This window comes from Hyperolius riggenbachi, chromosome 2 (genome assembly GCF_040937935.1).
Source record: "Hyperolius riggenbachi isolate aHypRig1 chromosome 2, aHypRig1.pri, whole genome shotgun sequence".
Classification (NCBI taxonomy): Eukaryota; Metazoa; Chordata; class Amphibia; order Anura; family Hyperoliidae; genus Hyperolius; species Hyperolius riggenbachi.
This window is the reverse complement of record NC_090647.1, coordinates 572,419,039-572,438,089: the sequence shown is the minus strand read 5'-3', so window position 1 is coordinate 572,438,089 and position 19,051 is coordinate 572,419,039. Positions and strand designations below refer to the sequence as shown.

Here is a 19,051-nt window from a genome sequence, read left to right as displayed (position 1 = left end):
TGTTACTGTTCTACTACCGATATCATATACCAAACACATGGCGTGCAGTACTGTTACTGTTCTACTACCGATATACCAAACACATGGTGCGCAGTACTGTTACTGTTCTACTACCGATATACCAAACACATGGCGCGCAGTACTGTTACTGTTCTACTACCGATATACCAAACACATGGCGTGCAGTACTGTTACTGTTCTACTACCGATATCATATACCAAACACATGGCGCGCAGTACTGTTACTGTTCTACTACCGATATACCAAACACATGGCGCGCAGTACTGTTACTATTCTACTACCGATATCATATACCAAACACATGGCGGGCAGTACTGTTACTGTTCTCCTACCGATGTCATATACCAAACACATGGCGCGCAGTACTGTTACTGTTCTACTACCGATATCATATACCAAACACATGGTGCGCAGTACTGTTACTGTTCTACTACTGATATCATATACCAAACACATGGCGTGCAGTACTGTTACTGTTCTACTACCGATATCATATACCAAACACATGGCGTGCAGTACTGTTACTGTTCTACTACCGATATACCAAACACATGGTGCGCAGTACTGTTACTGTTCTACTACCGATATACCAAACACATGGCGTGCAGTACTGTTACTGTTCTACTACCGATATCATATACCAAACACAAGGCGTGCAGTACTGTTACTGTTCTACTACCGATATCATATACTAAACACATGGCGTGCAGTACTGTTACTGTTCTACTACTGATATCATATACCAAACACATGGCGTGCAGTACTGTTACTGTTCTACTACCGATATCATATACCAAACACATGGCGTGCAGTACTGTTACTGTTCTACTACCGATATCATATACCAAACACAAGGCGTGCAGTACTGTTACTGTTCTACTACCGATATCATATACTAAACACATGGCGTGCAGTACTGTTACTGTTCTACTACCGATATCATATACCAAACACATGGCGTGCAGTACTGTTACTGTTCTACTACTGATATCATATACCAAACACATGGCGTGCAGTACTGTTACTGTTCTACTACCGATATCATATACCAAACACATGGCGCGCAGTACTGTTACTGTTCTCCTACCGATGTCATATACCAAACACATGGCGTGCAGTACTGTTACTGTTCTACTACCGATATACCAAACACATGGCGCGCAGTACTGTTACTGTTCTCCTACCGATATCATATACCAAACACATGGCGTGCAGTACTGTTACTGTTCTACTACTGATATCATATACCAAAAACTTGGCGCGCAGTACTGTTACTGTTCTACTACCGATATCATATACCAAACACAGGGCGTGCATTACTGTTACTGTTCTACTACCGATATACCAAACACATGGCGTGCAGTACTGTTACTGTTCTACTACTGATATCATATACCAAACACATGGCGCGCAGTACTGTTACTGTTCTGTTACCGATATCATATAGCAAACACATGGCGCGCAGTACTGTTACTGTTCTACCACTGATATCATATACCAAACACATGATGTGCAGTACTGTTACTGTTCTACTACCGATATCATATTCCAAACACATGGCGTGCAGTACTGTTACTGTTCTACTACCGATATACCAAACACATGGCGTGCAGTACTGTTACTGTTCTACTACTGATATCATATACCAAACACATGGCGTACAGTACTGCTACTGCCTATAGAGCGCCCCCTAGTGGCTGCAGCACTGGCCTTACACTGCTACTGCCTATAGAGCGCCCCCTAGTGGCTGTAGCTCTGGCCTTACACTGCTCCTGCCTATAGAGCGCCCTCTAGTGGCTGCAGCTCTGGCCTAACAATGCTACTGCCTATAGAGTGCCCCCTAGTGGCTGCAGCTCTGGCCTAACACTGCTACTGCCTATAGAGCGCCCCCTAGTGGCTGCAGCACTGGCTTTACACTGCTACTGCCTATAGAGCGCACCCTAGTGGCTGCAGCTCTGGCCTAACACTGCTACTGCCTATAGAGTGCTCCCTAGTGGCTGCAGCTCTGGCCTAAAACTGCTACTGCATATAGAACGCCCCCTAGTGGCGGCAGCTCTTGCCTAACACTGCTACTGCCTATAGAGCGCCCCCTAGTAGTGGCTGCAGCTCTGGCCTAACACTGCTACTGCCTATAGAGCACCCCCTAGTGGCTGCAGCTCCGGCCTAACACTGCTACTACCTATAGAGCTCCCCTAGTGGCTGCAGCTCCGGCCTAACACTGCTACTGCCTATAGAGCACGCCCTAGTGGCTGCAGCACTGGCCTAACACTACTACTGTCTATAGAGCGCCCCCTAGTGGCTGCAGCTCCGGCCTCACACTGCTATTGCCTATAGAGCGCCCCCCTAGTGGCTGCAGCTCTGGTCTAACACTGCTACTGCCTATAGAGCACCCCCTAGTGGCAGCAGCTCTGGCCTCACACTGCTACTGCCTATAGAGCGCCCCCTAGTGGCTGTAGCTCTGGCCTAACACTGCTACTGCCTATAGAGCGCACCCTAGTGGCAGCAGCTCTGGCCTAACACTGCTACTCCCTATAGAGCGCCCCCTAGTGGCTGTAGCTCTGGCCTAACACTGCTACTGCCTATAGAGCGCCCCCTAGTGGCTGCAGCACTGGCCTAACACTGCTACTGCCTATAGAGCTCCCCTAGTGGCTGCAGCTCTGGCCTAACACTGCTACTGCCTATAGAGCGCCCCTAGTGGCAGCAGCTTTGGCCTAACGCTGCTACTGCCTATAGAGCGCCCCCTAGTGGCTGCAGCTCTGGCCTAACACTGCTACTGCCTATAGAGCGCCCCTCTAGTGGCTGCCGCTCTGGCCTAACACTGCTACTGCCTATAGAGCTCCCCCTAGTGGCTGCAGCTCTGGCCTAACACTGCTACTGCCTATAGAGCGCCCCCTAGTGGCTGCAGCTCCGGCCTAACACTGCTACTGCCTATAGAGCGCCCCCTAGTGGCTGCAGCTCCGGCCTAACACTGCTACTGTCTATAGAGCGCCCCCCCCTAGTGGCTGCCGCTCTGGCCTAACACTGCTACTGCCTATAGAGCTCCCCCTAGTGGCTGCAGCTCTGGCCTAACACTGCTACTGCCTATAGAGTGCCCCCTAGTGGCTGCAGCTCCGGCATAACACTACTACTGCCTATAGAGCACCCCCTAGTGGCTGCAGCTCCGGCCTAACACTGCTACTGTCTATAGAGCGCCCCCCCTAGTGGCTGCCGCTCTGGCCTAACACTGCTACTGCCTATAGAGCTCCCCCTAGTGGCTGCAGCTCTGGCCTAACACTGCTACTGCCTATAGAGCTCCCCCTAGTGGCTGCAGCTCTGGCATAACACTACTACTGCCTATAGAGCACCCCCTAGTGGCTGCAGCTCCGGCCTAACACTGCTACTGCCTATAGAGCTCCCCCTAGTGGCTGCAGCTCTGGCCTAACACTGCTACTGCCTATAGAGCGTGCCCTAGTGGCTGCAGCTCTGGCCTAACACTGCTACTGCCTATAGAGCACCCCCTAGGGGCTGCAGCTCTGGCCTAACACTGCTACTACCTATAGAGCGCCCCCTAGTGGCTGCAGCTCTGGCCTAACACTGCTACTGCCTATAGAGCGCCCCCTAGTGGCTGCAGCTCTGGCCTAACACTGCTACTGCCTATAGAGCGCCCCCTAGTGGCTGCAGCTCTGGCCTAACACTGCTACTGCCTATAGAGCGGCCCCTAGTGCCTGCAGCTCTGGCCTAACACTGCTACTGCCTATAGAGCCCCCCCTAGTGGCTGCAGCTCTGCCTAACACTGCTACTGCCTATAGAGCACACCCTAGTGGCTGCAGCTCTGGCCTAACACTGCTGCTGCCTATAGAGCGCCCCCTAGTGGCTGCAGCTCTGCCTAACACTGCTACTGCCTATAGAGCTCCCCCTAGTGGCTGCAGCTCTGGCCTAACACTGCTACTGCCTATAGAGCTCCCCCTAGTGGCTGCAGCTCTGGCCTAACACTGCTGCTGCCTATAGAGCGCGCTCTAGTGGCTGCAGCTCCGGCCTAACACTGCTACTGCCTATAGAGCTCCCTCTAGTGGCTGCAGCTCTGGCCTAACACTGCTACTGCCTATAGAGAGCCCCCTAGTGGCTGCAGCTCTGGCCTAACACTGCTACTGCCTATTGAGCGCCCCCTAGTGGCTGCAGCTCTGGCCTAACACTGCTACTGCCTATAGAGAGCCCCCTAGTGGCTGTAGCTCTGGCCTAACACTGCTACTGCCTATAGAGCGCCCCCTAGTGGCTGCAGCTCTGGCCTAACACTGCTACTGCCTATAAAGCGCCTCCTAGTGGCTGCAGCTCTGGCCTTACACTGCTACTGCCTATAGAGCGTGCCCTAGTGGCTGCAGCTCTGGCCTAACACTGCTACTGCCTATAGATCACCCCCATAGTTGCTGCAGCTCTGGCCTAACACTGCTACTGCCTATAGAGCACGCCCTAGTGGCTGCAGCTCTGGCCTAACACTGCTACTGCCTATAGTTACATAGTTACATAGTTACTTTGGTTGAAAAAAGACATACGTCCATCGAGTTCAACCAGTACAAAGTACAACTCCAGCCTGCTCCCTCACATATCCCTGTTGATCATAAAATCCCTGGATTAACATCATTGGCATTACCTAGTAATTGTAGCCATGGATGTCATTCAACGCAAGGAAAGCATCTAAGCCCCCTTTAAATGCAGGTATAGAGTTTGCCATAACGACTTCCTGTGGCAATGCATTCCACATCTTAATCACTCTTACTGTAAAGAACCCTTTCCTAAATAAATGGCTAAAACGTTTTTCCTCCATGCGCAGATCATGTCCTCTAGTCCTTTGAGAAGGCCTAGGGACAAAAAGCTCATCCGCCAAGCTATTATATTGCCCTCTGATGTATTTATACATGTTAATTAGATCTCCTCTAAGGCGTCTTTTCTCTAGACTAAATAAACCCAGTTTATCTAACCTTTCTTGGTAAGTGAGACCTTCCATCCCACGTATCAATTTTGTTGCTCGTCTCTGCACCTGCTCTAAAACTGCAATATCTTTTTTGTAATGTGGTGCCCAGAACTGAATTCCATATTCCAGATGTGGCCTTACTAGAGAGTTAAACAGGGGCAATATTATGCTAGCATCTCGAGTTTTTATTTCCCTTTTAATGCATCCCAAAATTTTGTTAGCTTTAGCTGCAGCGGCTTGGCATTGAGTACGATTATTTAACTTGTTGTCGATGAGTACTCCTAAGTCCTTCTCCAAGTTTGATGTCCCCAACTGTATCCCATTTATTTTGTATGGTGTTAGACCATTGGTACGACCAAAATGCATGACTTTACATTTGTCAACATTGAATTTCATCTGCCATGTATGTGCCCATATAGCCATCCTATCCAGATCCTGTTGCAATATAACACTATCTTCCTTAGAGTTGATGATTCTGCACAATTTTGTATCATCTGCAAAAATAGCAACATTGCTCACTACTGTATCCACTAGGTCATTAATAAATAAATTGAAGAGCACTGGACCCAGTACAGACCCCTGTGGGACCCCACTGCTAACAGTCTCCCATTTTGAGTATGATCCATTGACCACAACTCTTTGTTTTCTGTCCATTAGCCAGTTCCCTATCCATGAACACAGACTCTTCCCCAGTCCTTGCATCCTCATCTTTTGCACCAGACTTTTGTGGGGAACAGTGTCGAATGCCTTAGCAAAGTCTAAGTATATCACATCTACAGCATTCCCAATATCCATATAGAGCTCCCCCTAGTGGCTGCAGCTCCGGCCTAGCACTGCTACTGCCTATAGAGCTCCCCCTAGTAGCTGCAGCTCTGGCCTAACACTGCTACTGCCTATAGAGCACTCCCTAGTGGCAGCAGCTCTGGCCTCACACTGCTACTGCCTATAGAGCGCCCCCTAGTGGCTGCAGCTCTGGCCTCACACTGCTACTGCCTATAGAGCGCCCCCTAGTGGCTGCAGCTCTGGCCTAACACTGCTACTGCCTATAGTGCGCCCCCTAGTGGCTGCAGCTCTGGCCTAACACTGCTACTGCCTATAGAGCGCCCCCTAGTGCCTGCAGCTCTGGCCTAACACTGCTATTGCCTATAGAGCACCCCCTAGTGGCTGCAGCTCTGGCCTAACACTGCTACTGCCTATAGAGCGCCCCCTAGTGGCTGCAGCTCTGGTCTAACACTGCTACTGCCTATAGAGCACGCCCTAGTGGCTGCAGCTCTGGCCTAACACTGCTACTGTCTATAGAGCGCCCCCTAGTGGCTGCAGCTCTGGCCTAACACTGCTACTGCCTATAGAGCCCCCCCTAGTGGCTGCAGCTCTGGCCTAACACTGCTACTGCCTATAGAGCGCCCCCTAGTGGCTGCAGCTCTGGCCTAGCACTGCTACTGCCTATAGAGCACCCCTAGTGGCTGCAGCTCTGGCCTAACACTGCTACTGTCTATAGAGCGCCCCCTAGTGGCTGCAGCTCTGGCCTAACACTGCTACTGCCTATAGAGCCCCCCCTAGTGGCTGCAGCTCTGGCCTAACACTGCTACTGCCTATAGAGCGCCCCCTAGTGGCTGCAGCTCTGGCCTAGCACTGCTACTGCCTATAGAGCACCCCTAGTGGCTGCAGCTCTGGCCTAACACTGCTACTGCATATAGAGCGCCCCCTAGTTGTGGCTGCAGATCTGGCCTAACACTGCTACTGCCTATAGAGGTATTGAAGAGATGGGTACTAGTGATGAGGTTTAGGGTTACTGCATCCCATTTCACAATACGTGTGTCACGATTTCGCGAACGCCATTGCGGCAAGCGCAGGTCAATGCGCACAAAATATGATCTGGAGTACCCCTTTAAATCCATTAGCCTGTGTTGAGAAGACAGTGTTCCTTTCAAAAAACCAGACCTCTGCCACACAGGAAAAAGGTTATCTATCCGTGGGTGATAAAGCTTCTCCAGGAACAGATCCCCTCATAAAATCATTAGGTGGCCACATTCCTGCACCTAGCCTGATGAGAGTTAGAGAGAATAGCTTTTAATTCCCCTTGATATGAAAGAATAGTCATTCAGACATTTTACTAAATTAAACAGTTCTCTGTCGATGCTAGCCATTTATAAAATTAGCAGACAATTATTAAAAATTATTTGTGTGTGGTGGGACCACTCAGCATGTCCCAATGACCTTCCCGAAAGCAAGCAACAGGGTGCTCCGCCTTGGAATACCCCAAGACACCCATGTTTGGTATCTGTGTGACACAGAGAACGCCAGAGGCGTACTCGTGTCACTCGCTGCGGGTTATGGTTGGCTGGCGCCAAATAATGACCATTCCAGTTATTGCATGTTCTTTCTGCTTGTCATGACAAAGGACAGGAGAAGGCACACCCCACCAGTTCTTTTTACAGCTCCGCCCTCTGGCAGAGGAAGAGTTAAAACAACACTGCTGGACACAGGAGAGAGTCCTGCTGCACCACCCATACCATCAAAGGATTGGCTATGTTATAAAAGGACTTCTATCCATTCCACAGAACTTTCCAGAATTGGACTTCATATCTTCTGTTGGACTTATTACCGCAAAGGACACGGTAACTTGACAAACTGCTCAGATTATCAATAGCTATTTTCCCATTTAATCCTTATTATTTCTGTATCAATTTGGTTCTATTGCTATATTTTTGTTCTGCATTATTTCTTTAAATAAATGATTAAAAATCGTTCGTCTAAGTGCTGTTCTGAAAAATCTCTGCAAAAAGAATTCACATCTTCAAAGAGAGACGTTACCATAATTACTATCGTTGGTTTTCTATCTCTAGAAAGGTTGTCAAATTAAGCCTTTTTCCTACAGGATTTAGCTAGAGTTAGACCTAGAGCATTTGCACGCTTTATTGCGGATTGGTGGCAGCGACCTGGCCTCTATAGAGCTCAGATTATATCGATTGTATATAAAATCGAAATTGGACTGTGTGTGGACTCACCAGCCAATCCAACGTCACAACGTGTACTATAACCTCATAACTTTTACCCAATGCTCATAACACATCTCACAGTCGCAGACCCAGACACAACCCCTGAGAACCTGTACCCAACTCCCTCAAGCTTACATCTAGTAGTTCTAAATCTAACAATGAAATGCCTGAGGCCACAAACCTGTAGCCTGTTTCCACTAACTTGCAGGCACACATACTGATTGTACGCTTTGGTCTATCATTCCTGCCAGGACTGCCCAAGAATAACGTAAGCAGCATCACAAACCAAATGTAAGGCTTTGAACTTCTGGATCTCCACCCAGCTGGTCCTGCAGCCCGAGATGTTGGGTAACAGAAGTGTGATGAGTATGATGATCAAAGATATTAGACTCACCAGTCAGGAGTCTCCGTACATCACATAGAAACTCCTTCTTCTGACTTAACCACAGTAGACCACTGCGATTTATAGAAACATTATACAAAGACATCAGCAGGAGTCTGTGGGGAAGAAAGATAAAATAACCTGTAAGATATAAAAAATGATCACCAAAAAACGGCCAGGTCAGAAAATGTCTGTATGTTGATATTGGTCATCCATCAATCTACCCAACCACCATTCACTCACCAATCCCTCCATCCACCCATCATTACACCCATTCATCATCCATCAATCATCTACCCCACCACCATTCACTCACCAATCCCTCCATCCATCCATCATTACACCCATTCATCATCCATCAATCATCTACCCAACCACCATTCACTCACCAATCCCTCCATCCACCCATCATTACACCCATTCATCATCCATCAATCATCTACCCCACCACCATTCACTCACCAATCCCTCCATCCACCCATCATTACACCCATTCATCATCCATCAATCATCTACTCAACCACCACTCACCAATCCCTCCATCCACCCATCATTACACCCATTCATCATCCATCAATCATCTACCCAACCACCATTCACTCACCAATCCCTCCATCCACCCATCATTACACCCATTCATCATCCATCAATCACCTACCCAACCACCATTCACTCACCAATCCTTCCATCCACCCCACATTACACCCATTCATCATCCATCAATCATCTACCCAACCACCATTCACTCACCAATCCCTCCATCCACCCATCATCACACCCATTCATCATCCATCAATCATCTACTCAACCACCACTCACCAATCCCTCCATCCACCCATCATTACACCCATTCATCATCCATCAATCATCTACCCAACCACCATTCACTCCCCAATCCCTCCATCCACCCATCATTACACCCATTCATCATCCATCAATCACCTACCCAACCACCATTCACTCACCAATCCCTCCATCCACCCATCATTACACCCATTCATCATCCATCAATCATCTACTCAACCACCATTCACTCACCAATCCTTCCATCCACCCCACATTACACCCATTCATCATCCATCAATCATCTACCCAACCACCATTCACTCACCAATCCCTCCATCCACCCATCATTACACCCATTCATCATCCATCAATCATCTACTCAACCACCATTCACTCACCAATCCTTCCATCCACCCCACATTACACCCATTCATCATCCATCAATCATCTACCCAACCACCATTCACTCACCAATCCTTCCATCCACCCATCATTACACCCATTCATCATCCATCAATCACCTACCCAACCACCATTCACTCACCAATCCTTCCATCCACCCCACATTACACCCATTCATCATCCATCAATCATCTACCCAACCACCATTCACTCACCAATCCCTCCATCCACCCATCATCACACCCATTCATCATCCATCAATCATCTACTCAACCACCACTCACCAATCCCTCCATCCACCCATCATTACACCCATTCATCATCCATCAATCATCTACCCAACCACCATTCACTCCCCAATCCCTCCATCCATCCATCATTACACCCATTCATCATCCATCAATCATCTACCCAACCACCATTCACTCACCAATCCCTCCATCCACCCATCATTACACCCATTCATCGTCCATCAATCATCTACCCAACCACCATTCACTCACCAATCCTTCTATCCACCCATCATTACACCCATTCATCATCCATCAATCATCTACCCAACCACCATTCACTCACCAATCCCTCCATCCACCCATCATTACACCCATTCATCATCCATCAATCATCTACCCAACCACCATTCACTCACCAATCCCTCCATCCACCCATCATTACACCCATTCATCATCCATCAATCATCTACCCAACCACCATTCACTCACCAATCCCTCCATCCACCCATCATTACACCCATTCATCATCCATCAATCATCTACCCAACCACCATTCACTCACCAATCCCTCCATCCACCCATCATTACACCCATTCATCATCCATCAATCATCTACCCAACCACCATTCACTCACCAATCCCTCCATCCACCCATCATTACACCCATTCATCATCCATCGATCATCTACCCCACCACCATTCACTCACCAATTCCTCCATCCAGCCATCATTACACCCATTCATCATCCATCAATCATCTACCCAACCACCATTCACTCACCAATCCTTCCATCCACCCCACATTACACCCATTCATCATCCATCAATCATCTACCCAACCACCATTCACTCACCAATCCCTCCATCCACCCATCATCACACCCATTCATCATCCATCAATCATCTACTCAACCACCACTCACCAATCCCTCCATCCACCCATCATTACACCCATTCATCATCCATCAATCATCTACCCAACCACCATTCACTCCCCAATCCCTCCATCCACCCATCATTACACCCATTCATCATCCATCAATCACCTACCCAACCACCATTCACTCACCAATCCCTCCATCCACCCATCATTACACCCATTCATCATCCATCAATCATCTACTCAACCACCATTCACTCACCAATCCTTCCATCCACCCCACATTACACCCATTCATCATCCATCAATCATCTACCCAACCACCATTCACTCACCAATCCCTCCATCCACCCATCATTACACCCATTCATCATCCATCAATCATCTACTCAACCACCATTCACTCACCAATCCTTCCATCCACCCCACATTACACCCATTCATCATCCATCAATCATCTACCCAACCACCATTCACTCACCAATCCTTCCATCCACCCATCATTACACCCATTCATCATCCATCAATCACCTACCCAACCACCATTCACTCACCAATCCTTCCATCCACCCCACATTACACCCATTCATCATCCATCAATCATCTACCCAACCACCATTCACTCACCAATCCCTCCATCCACCCATCATCACACCCATTCATCATCCATCAATCATCTACTCAACCACCACTCACCAATCCCTCCATCCACCCATCATTACACCCATTCATCATCCATCAATCATCTACCCAACCACCATTCACTCCCCAATCCCTCCATCCATCCATCATTACACCCATTCATCATCCATCAATCATCTACCCAACCACCATTCACTCACCAATCCCTCCATCCACCCATCATTACACCCATTCATCGTCCATCAATCATCTACCCAACCACCATTCACTCACCAATCCTTCTATCCACCCATCATTACACCCATTCATCATCCATCAATCATCTACCCAACCACCATTCACTCACCAATCCCTCCATCCACCCATCATTACACCCATTCATCATCCATCAATCATCTACCCAACCACCATTCACTCACCAATCCCTCCATCCACCCATCATTACACCCATTCATCATCCATCAATCATCTACCCAACCACCATTCACTCACCAATCCCTCCATCCACCCATCATTACACCCATTCATCATCCATCAATCATCTACCCAACCACCATTCACTCACCAATCCCTCCATCCACCCATCATTACACCCATTCATCATCCATCAATCATCTACCCAACCACCATTCACTCACCAATCCCTCCATCCACCCATCATTACACCCATTCATCATCCATCGATCATCTACCCCACCACCATTCACTCACCAATTCCTCCATCCAGCCATCATTACACCCATTCATCATCCATCAATCATCTACCCAACCACCATTCACTCACCAATCCTTCCATCCACCCCACATTACACCCATTCATCATCCATCAATCATCTACCCAACCACCATTCACTCACCAATCCCTTCATCCACCCATCATTACACCCATTCATCATCCATCAATCATCTACCCAACCACCATTCACTCACCAATCCCTCCATCCACCCATCATTACACCCATTCATCATCCATCAATCATCTACCCAACCACCATTCACTCACCAATCCCTCCATCCACCCATCATTACACCCATTCATCATCCATCAATCATCTACCCAACCACCATTCACTCACCAATCCCTCCATCCACCCATCATTACACCCATTCATCATCCATCGATCATCTACCCCACCACCATTCACTCACCAATCCCTCCATCCACCCATCATTACACCCATTCACCATCCATCAATCATCTACCCAACCACCATTCACTCACCAATCCCTCCATCCACCCATCATTACACCCATTCATCATCCATCAATCATCTACCCCACCACCATTCACTCACCAATCCCTCCATCCACCCATCATTACACCCATTCATCATCCATCAATCATCTACCCAACCATCATTCCCACACTCATATGTCTACCAATTCATGCATCCTGCTTATCTCCCACTGACACTCTCAGACGGTTGCAGGTCCCTAATTTGATCTTTCCGAGCAGTTGTATCCAGACTTCCATAAGTTCTCTGCACGCTGTCATCAAGAATTCCCGGCCACAAGACATTGCAGCAACATCTAAAAAGAAAAATGATGAAAATAACATGGGAGTGTATCCGGGTTCCTAAACAGGAGCTGAGGGACAGAGAGGTGCAGTCAGGAGCTGGGGGACAGAGAGGTGCAGTTGGGAGCTGGGGGACAGAGAGGAGAGAGAGGTGCAATTATACTGGCTACCTATAGTGGGGGAACAGTCAGGAGCTGGGGAACAGAGAGGTGCAGTCAGGAGCTGGAGGACAGAGAGGTACAGTCAGGAGCTGGGGGACAGAGAGGTACAGTCAGGAGCTGGAGGACAGAGAGGTACAGTCAGGAGCTGGGGGACAGAGAGGTGCAGTCAGGAGCTGGAGGACAGAGAGGTGCAGTCAGGAGCTGGGGGACAGAGAGGTGCAGTCAGGAGCTGGAGGACAGAGAGGTGCAGTCAGGAGCTGGGGGACAGAGAGGTGCAGTCAGGAGCTGGAGGACAGAGAGGTACAGTCAGGAGCTGGGGGACAGAGAGGTACAGTCAGGAGCTGGGGGACAGAGAGGTACAGTCAGGAGCTGGAGGACAGAGAGGTGCAGTCAGGAGCTGGAGGACAGAGAGGTACAGTCAGGAGCTGGGGGACAGAGAGGTGCAGTCAGGAGCTGGGGGACAGAGAGGTACAGTCAGGAGCTGGAGGACAGAGAGGTGCAGTCAGGAGCTGGGGGACAGAGAGGTGCAGTCAGGAGCTGGGGACAGAAAGGTGCAGTCAGGAGCTGGGGAACAGAGAGGTGCAGTCAGGAGCTGGAGGACAGAGAGGTACAGTCAGGAGCTGGAGAACAGAGAGGTGCAGTCAGGAGCTGGAGGACAGAGAGGTGCAGTCAGGAGCTGGGGGATAGAGAGGTGCAGTCAGGAGCTGGGGGACAGAGAGGTACAGTCAGGAGCTGGGGGATAGAGAGGTGCAGTCAGGAGCTGGGGGACAGAGAGGTGCAGTCAGGAGCTGGGGGACAGAGAGGTGCAGTCAGGAGCTGGAGGACAGAGAGGTGCAGTCAGGAGCTGGGGGACAGAGAGGTGCAGTCAGGAGCTGGGGGACAGAGAGGTACAGTCAGGAGCTGGGGGACAGAGAGGTGCAGTTAGGAGCTGGGGGACAGAGAGGTACACTTATTTGTAGCTTTAGAAGAGGACTATATAGACTAATGCAATCTCAAAAAACGGCAAAAATATTCTGAAAAATATTTATTAACACATGTAGAAAAACATCAAAAGAACATGGTTCTTCAGTATCACAGTGATTGGCCTTAGGAATGCATAAAGATAGATTTCGACAAGTGGTTGCAGCTTGGCAGGTATTGAACTTTACGGCAACGACACATGTTCGTTTCGGGCTTTTATAGAAAATCTATAAAAGCCCGAAACGAACATGTGTCGTTGCCGTAAAGTTCAATACCTGCCAAGCTGCAACCACTTGTCGAAATCTATCTTTATGCATTCCTAAGGCCAATCACTGTGATACTGAAGAACCATGTTCTTTTGATGTTTTTCTACATGTGTTAATAAATATTTTTCAGAATATTTTTGCCGTTTTTTGAGATTGCATTAGTCTATATAGTCCTCTTCTAAAGCTACAAATAAGTGTTGGTGGGTAAAGTGGATTACCCTGAAAAAGGACTGTGTTTTTGATCCTTCACAATACAAAGGACCGTACCTCTAGATTATTTGACAAAGAGGACAGAGAGGTACAGTCAGGAACTGGGGGACAGAGAGGTACAGTCAGGAGCTGGAGAACAGAGAGGTGCAGTCAGGAGCTGGAGGACAGAGAGGTGCAGTCAGGAGCTGGGGGACAGAGAGGTGCAGTCAGGAGCTGGAGAACAGAGAGGTGCAGTCAGGAGCTGGAGGACAGAGAGGTGCAGTCAGGAGCTGGGGGACAGAGAGATACAGTCAGGAGCTGGGGGACAAAGAGGTACAGTCAGGAGCTGGGGGACAAAGAGGTGCAGTCAGGAGCTGGAGGACAGAGAGGTACAGTCAAGAGCAGGGGGACAGAGAGGTACAGTCAGGAGCTGGGGGACAGAGAGGTGCAGTCAGGAGCTGGAGGACAGAGAGGTGCAGTCAGGAGCCGGGGGACAGAGAGGTACAGTCAGGAGCTGGGGGACAGAGAGGTGCAGTCAGGAGCTGGGGGACAGAGAGGTGCAGTCAGGAACTGGGGACAGAGAGGTACAGTCAGGAGCTGGGGGACAGAGAGGTACAGTCAGGAGCTGGAGGACAGAGAGGTGCAGTCAGGAGCTGGAGGACAGAGAGGTACAGTCAGGAGCTGGGGGACAGAGAGGTGCAGTCAGGAGCTGGGGGACAGAGAGGTACAGTCAGGAGCTGGAGGACAGAGAGGTGCAGTCAGGAGCTGGGGGACAGAGAGGTGCAGTCAGGAGCTGGGGACAGAAAGGTGCAGTCAGGAGCTGGGGAACAGAGAGGTGCAGTCAGGAGCTGGAGGACAGAGAGGTACAGTCAGGAGCTGGAGAACAGAGAGGTGCAGTCAGGAGCTGGAGGACAGAGAGGTGCAGTCAGGAGCTGGGGGATAGAGAGGTGCAGTCAGGAGCTGGGGGACAGAGAGGTACAGTCAGGAGCTGGGGGATAGAGAGGTGCAGTCAGGAGCTGGGGGACAGAGAGGTGCAGTCAGGAGCTGGGGGACAGAGAGGTGCAGTCAGGAGCTGGAGGACAGAGAGGTGCAGTCAGGAGCTGGGGGACAGAGAGGTGCAGTCAGGAGCTGGGGGACAGAGAGGTACAGTCAGGAGCTGGGGGACAGAGAGGTGCAGTTAGGAGCTGGGGGACAGAGAGGTACAGTCAGGAACTGGGGGACAGAGAGGTACAGTCAGGAGCTGGAGGACAGAGAGGTGCAGTCAGGAGCTGGGGGACAGAGAGGTGCAGTCAGGAGCTGGGGACAGAAAGGTGCAGTCAGGAGCTGGGGGACAGAGAGGTGCAGTCAGGAGCTGGGGACAGAGAGGTACAGTCAGGAGCTGGGGGACAGAGAGGTACAGTCAGGAGCTGGAGGACAGAGAGGTGCAGTCAGGAGCTGGAGGACAGAGAGGTACAGTCAGGAGCTGGGGGACAGAGAGGTGCAGTCAGGAGCTGGGGGACAGAGAGGTACAGTCAGAAGCTGGAGGACAGAGAGGTGCAGTCAGGAGCTGGGGGACAGAGAGGTGCAGTCAGGAGCTGGGGACAGAAAGGTGCAGTCAGGAGCTGGGGAACAGAGAGGTGCAGTCAGGAGCTGGAGGACAGAGAGGTACAGTCAGGAGCTGGAGAACAGAGAGGTGCAGTCAGGAGCTGGAGGACAGAGAGGTGCAGTCAGGAGCTGGGGGATAGAGAGGTGCAGTCAGGAGCTGGGGGACAGAGAGGTACAGTCAGGAGCTGGGGGATAGAGAGGTGCAGTCAGGAGCTGGGGGACAGAGAGGTGCAGTCAGGAGCTGGGGGACAGAGAGGTGCAGTCAGGAGCTGGAGGACAGAGAGGTGCAGTCAGGAGCTGGGGGACAGAGAGGTGCAGTCAGGAGCTGGGGGACAGAGAGGTACAGTCTGGAGCTGGGGGACAGAGAGGTGCAGTTAGGAGCTGGGGGACAGAGAGGTACAGTCAGGAACTGGGGGACAGAGAGGTACAGTCAGGAGCTGGAGAACAGAGAGGTGCAGTCAGGAGCTGGAGGACAGAGAGGTGCAGTCAGGAGCTGGGGGACAGAGAGGTGCAGTCAGGAGCTGGAGAACAGAGAGGTGCAGTCAGGAGCTGGAGGACAGAGAGGTGCAGTCAGGAGCTGGGGGACAGAGAGATACAGTCAGGAGCTGGGGGACAAAGAGGTACAGTCAGGAGCTGGGGGACAAAGAGGTGCAGTCAGGAGCTGGAGGACAGAGAGGTACAGTCAAGAGCAGGGGGACAGAGAGGTACAGTCAGGAGCTGGGGGACAGAGAGGTGCAGTCAGGAGCTGGAGGACAGAGAGGTGCAGTCAGGAGCTGGGGGACAGAGAGGTACAGTCAGGAGCTGGGGGACAGAGAGGTGCAGTCAGGAGCTGGGGGACAGAGAGGTGCAGTCAGGAGCTGGGGACAGAGAGGTACAGTCAGGAGCTGGGGGACAGAGAGGTACAGTCAGGAGCTGGGGGACAGAGAGGTGCAGTTAGGAGCTGGGGGACAGAGAGGTGCAGTCAGGAGCTGGGGGACATAGAGGTACAGTCAGGAACTGGGGGACAGAGAGGTGCAGTCAGGAGCTGGAGAACAGAGAGGTGCAGTCAGGAGCTGGAGGACAGAGAGGTGCAGTCAGGAGCTGGGGGACAGAGAGGTGCAGTCAGGAGCTGGAGAACAGACAGGTGCAGTCAGGAGCTGGAGGACAGAGAGGTGCAGTCAGGAGCTGGGGGACAGAGAGGTGCAGTCAGGAGCTGGGGGACTGAGAGATACAGTCAGGAGCTGGGGGACAGAGAGGTACAGTCAGGAACTGGGGGACAGAGAGGTGCAGTCAGGAGCTGGAGGACAGAGAGGTGCAGTCAGGAGCTGGGGACAGAGAGGTACAGTCAGGAGATGGGGGACGGAGAGGTGCAGTCAGGAGCTGGGGGACAGAGAGGTGCAGCCAGGAGCTGGGGGACAAAGGTGGAGTCGGGGACAGAGAGGTGGAGTCAGGGTCACTACACAGGAGCTGGGGGACAGAGAGGTGCAGTCAGGGGACAGAGAGGTGGAGTCAGGGGACAGAGAGGTGGAGTTAGGGACACTACACAGGAGCTGGGGGACAGAGAGGTGCAGTCAGGGGACAGAGAGGTGGAGTCAAGGGACAGAGAGGTGGAGTTAGGGTCACTACACAGGAGCTGGGGGACAGAGAGGTGCAGTCAGGGAACAGAGGTGGAGTCTGGGTCACTACACAGGAGCTGGGGACAGAGAGGTGGAGCCAGGGTCACTACACAGGAGCTGGGGGACAGAGAGGTGGAGTCAGGGGACAGAGAGGTGGAGTCAGGGGACAGAGAGGTGGAGTCAGGGAAAAGAGAGGTGGAGTCAGGGGACAGAGAGGTGGAGCCAGGGTCACTATGCAGGAGCTGGGGACAGAGAGGTGGAGTCAGGGGACAGAGAGGTGGAGTCAGGGGACAGAGAGGTAGAGCCAGGGTCACTACACAGGAGCTGGGGGACAGAGAGGTGGAGTCAGGGGACAAAGAGGTGGAGTCAGAGGTCAGGGGAAAGAGAGGTGGAGTCAGGGGACAGAGAGGTAGCGCCAGGGTCACTACACAGGAGCTGGGGGACAGAGAGGTGGAGTCAGGGGACAGAGAGGTGGAGTTAGGGGACAGAGAGGTGGAGCCAGAGGACAGAGAGGTGGAGCCAGGGTCACTACACAGAAGCTGGGGACAGAGAGGTGGAGTCAGGGGACAGAGGGGTGGAGCCAGGGTCACTACAAAGGAGTTGGAGGACAGAGAGGTGGAGTCAGGGGACAGAGAGGTGCAGTCAGGGAACAGAGGTGGAGTCTGGGTCACTACACAGGAGCTGGGGGACAGAGAGGTGGAGCCAGGGTCACTACACAGGAGCTGGGGGACAGAGAGGTGAAGTCAGGGGACAGAGATGTGGAGTCAGGGGACAGAGAGGTGGAGTCAGGGAACAGAGAGGGGGAGTCAGGGGACAGAGAGGTGGAGCCAGGGTCACTATGCAGGAGCTGGGGACAGAGAGGTGGAGTCAGGGGACAGAGAGGTGGAGTCAGGGAACAGAGAGGTGGAGTCAGGGGACAGAGAGGTGGACCCAGGATCACTATGCAGGAGCTGGGGACAGAGAGGTGGAGTCAGGGGACAGAGAGGTGGAGTCAGGGGACAGAGAGGTAGAGCCAGGGTCACTACACTACACTACAAAGGAGTTGGGGGACAGAGAGGTGGAGTCAGGGGACAGAGAGGTGGAGTCAGGGGACAGAGAGATGGAGCCAGGGTCACTATGCAGGAGCTGGGGACAGAGAGGTGGAGTCATGGGACAGAGAGGTGGAGTCAGGGGACAGAGAGGTAGAGCCAGGGTCACTACACAGGAGCTGGGGGACAGAGAGGTGGAGTTAGGGGACAGAGAGGTGGAGTCAGGGGTCAGGGGACAGAGAGGTGGAGTTAGGGGACAGAGAGGTGGAGCCAGAGGACAGAGAGGTGGAGCCAGGGTCACTACACAGAAGCTGTGGACAGAGAAGTGGAGTCAGGGGACAGAGGGGTGGAGCCAGGGTCACTACAAAGGAGTTGGGGGACAGAGAGGTGGAGTTAGGGGACAGAGAGGTGGAGTCAGGGGTCAGGGGACAGAGAGGTGGAGTTAGGGGACAGAGAGG

At 51.4% G+C, this 19,051-nt stretch overlaps 1 protein-coding gene across 1 annotated transcript in view; it reads right to left on the bottom strand.

Annotated features, from left to right (window-relative positions):
• Positions 1 to 19,051, bottom strand: part of HSF2BP (heat shock transcription factor 2 binding protein) — an 83,019-nt gene that overhangs the window by 19,271 nt on the left and 44,697 nt on the right. The window contains exons 6-7 of the mRNA XM_068271039.1: positions 12,707 to 12,824; positions 8,364 to 8,467 (exon numbers count right to left, since the gene is read on the bottom strand). Of these exons, the coding sequence (XP_068127140.1) occupies positions 8,364 to 8,467; positions 12,707 to 12,824 (222 nt within the window). The remainder of the gene's footprint in view (positions 1 to 8,363; positions 8,468 to 12,706; positions 12,825 to 19,051) is intronic.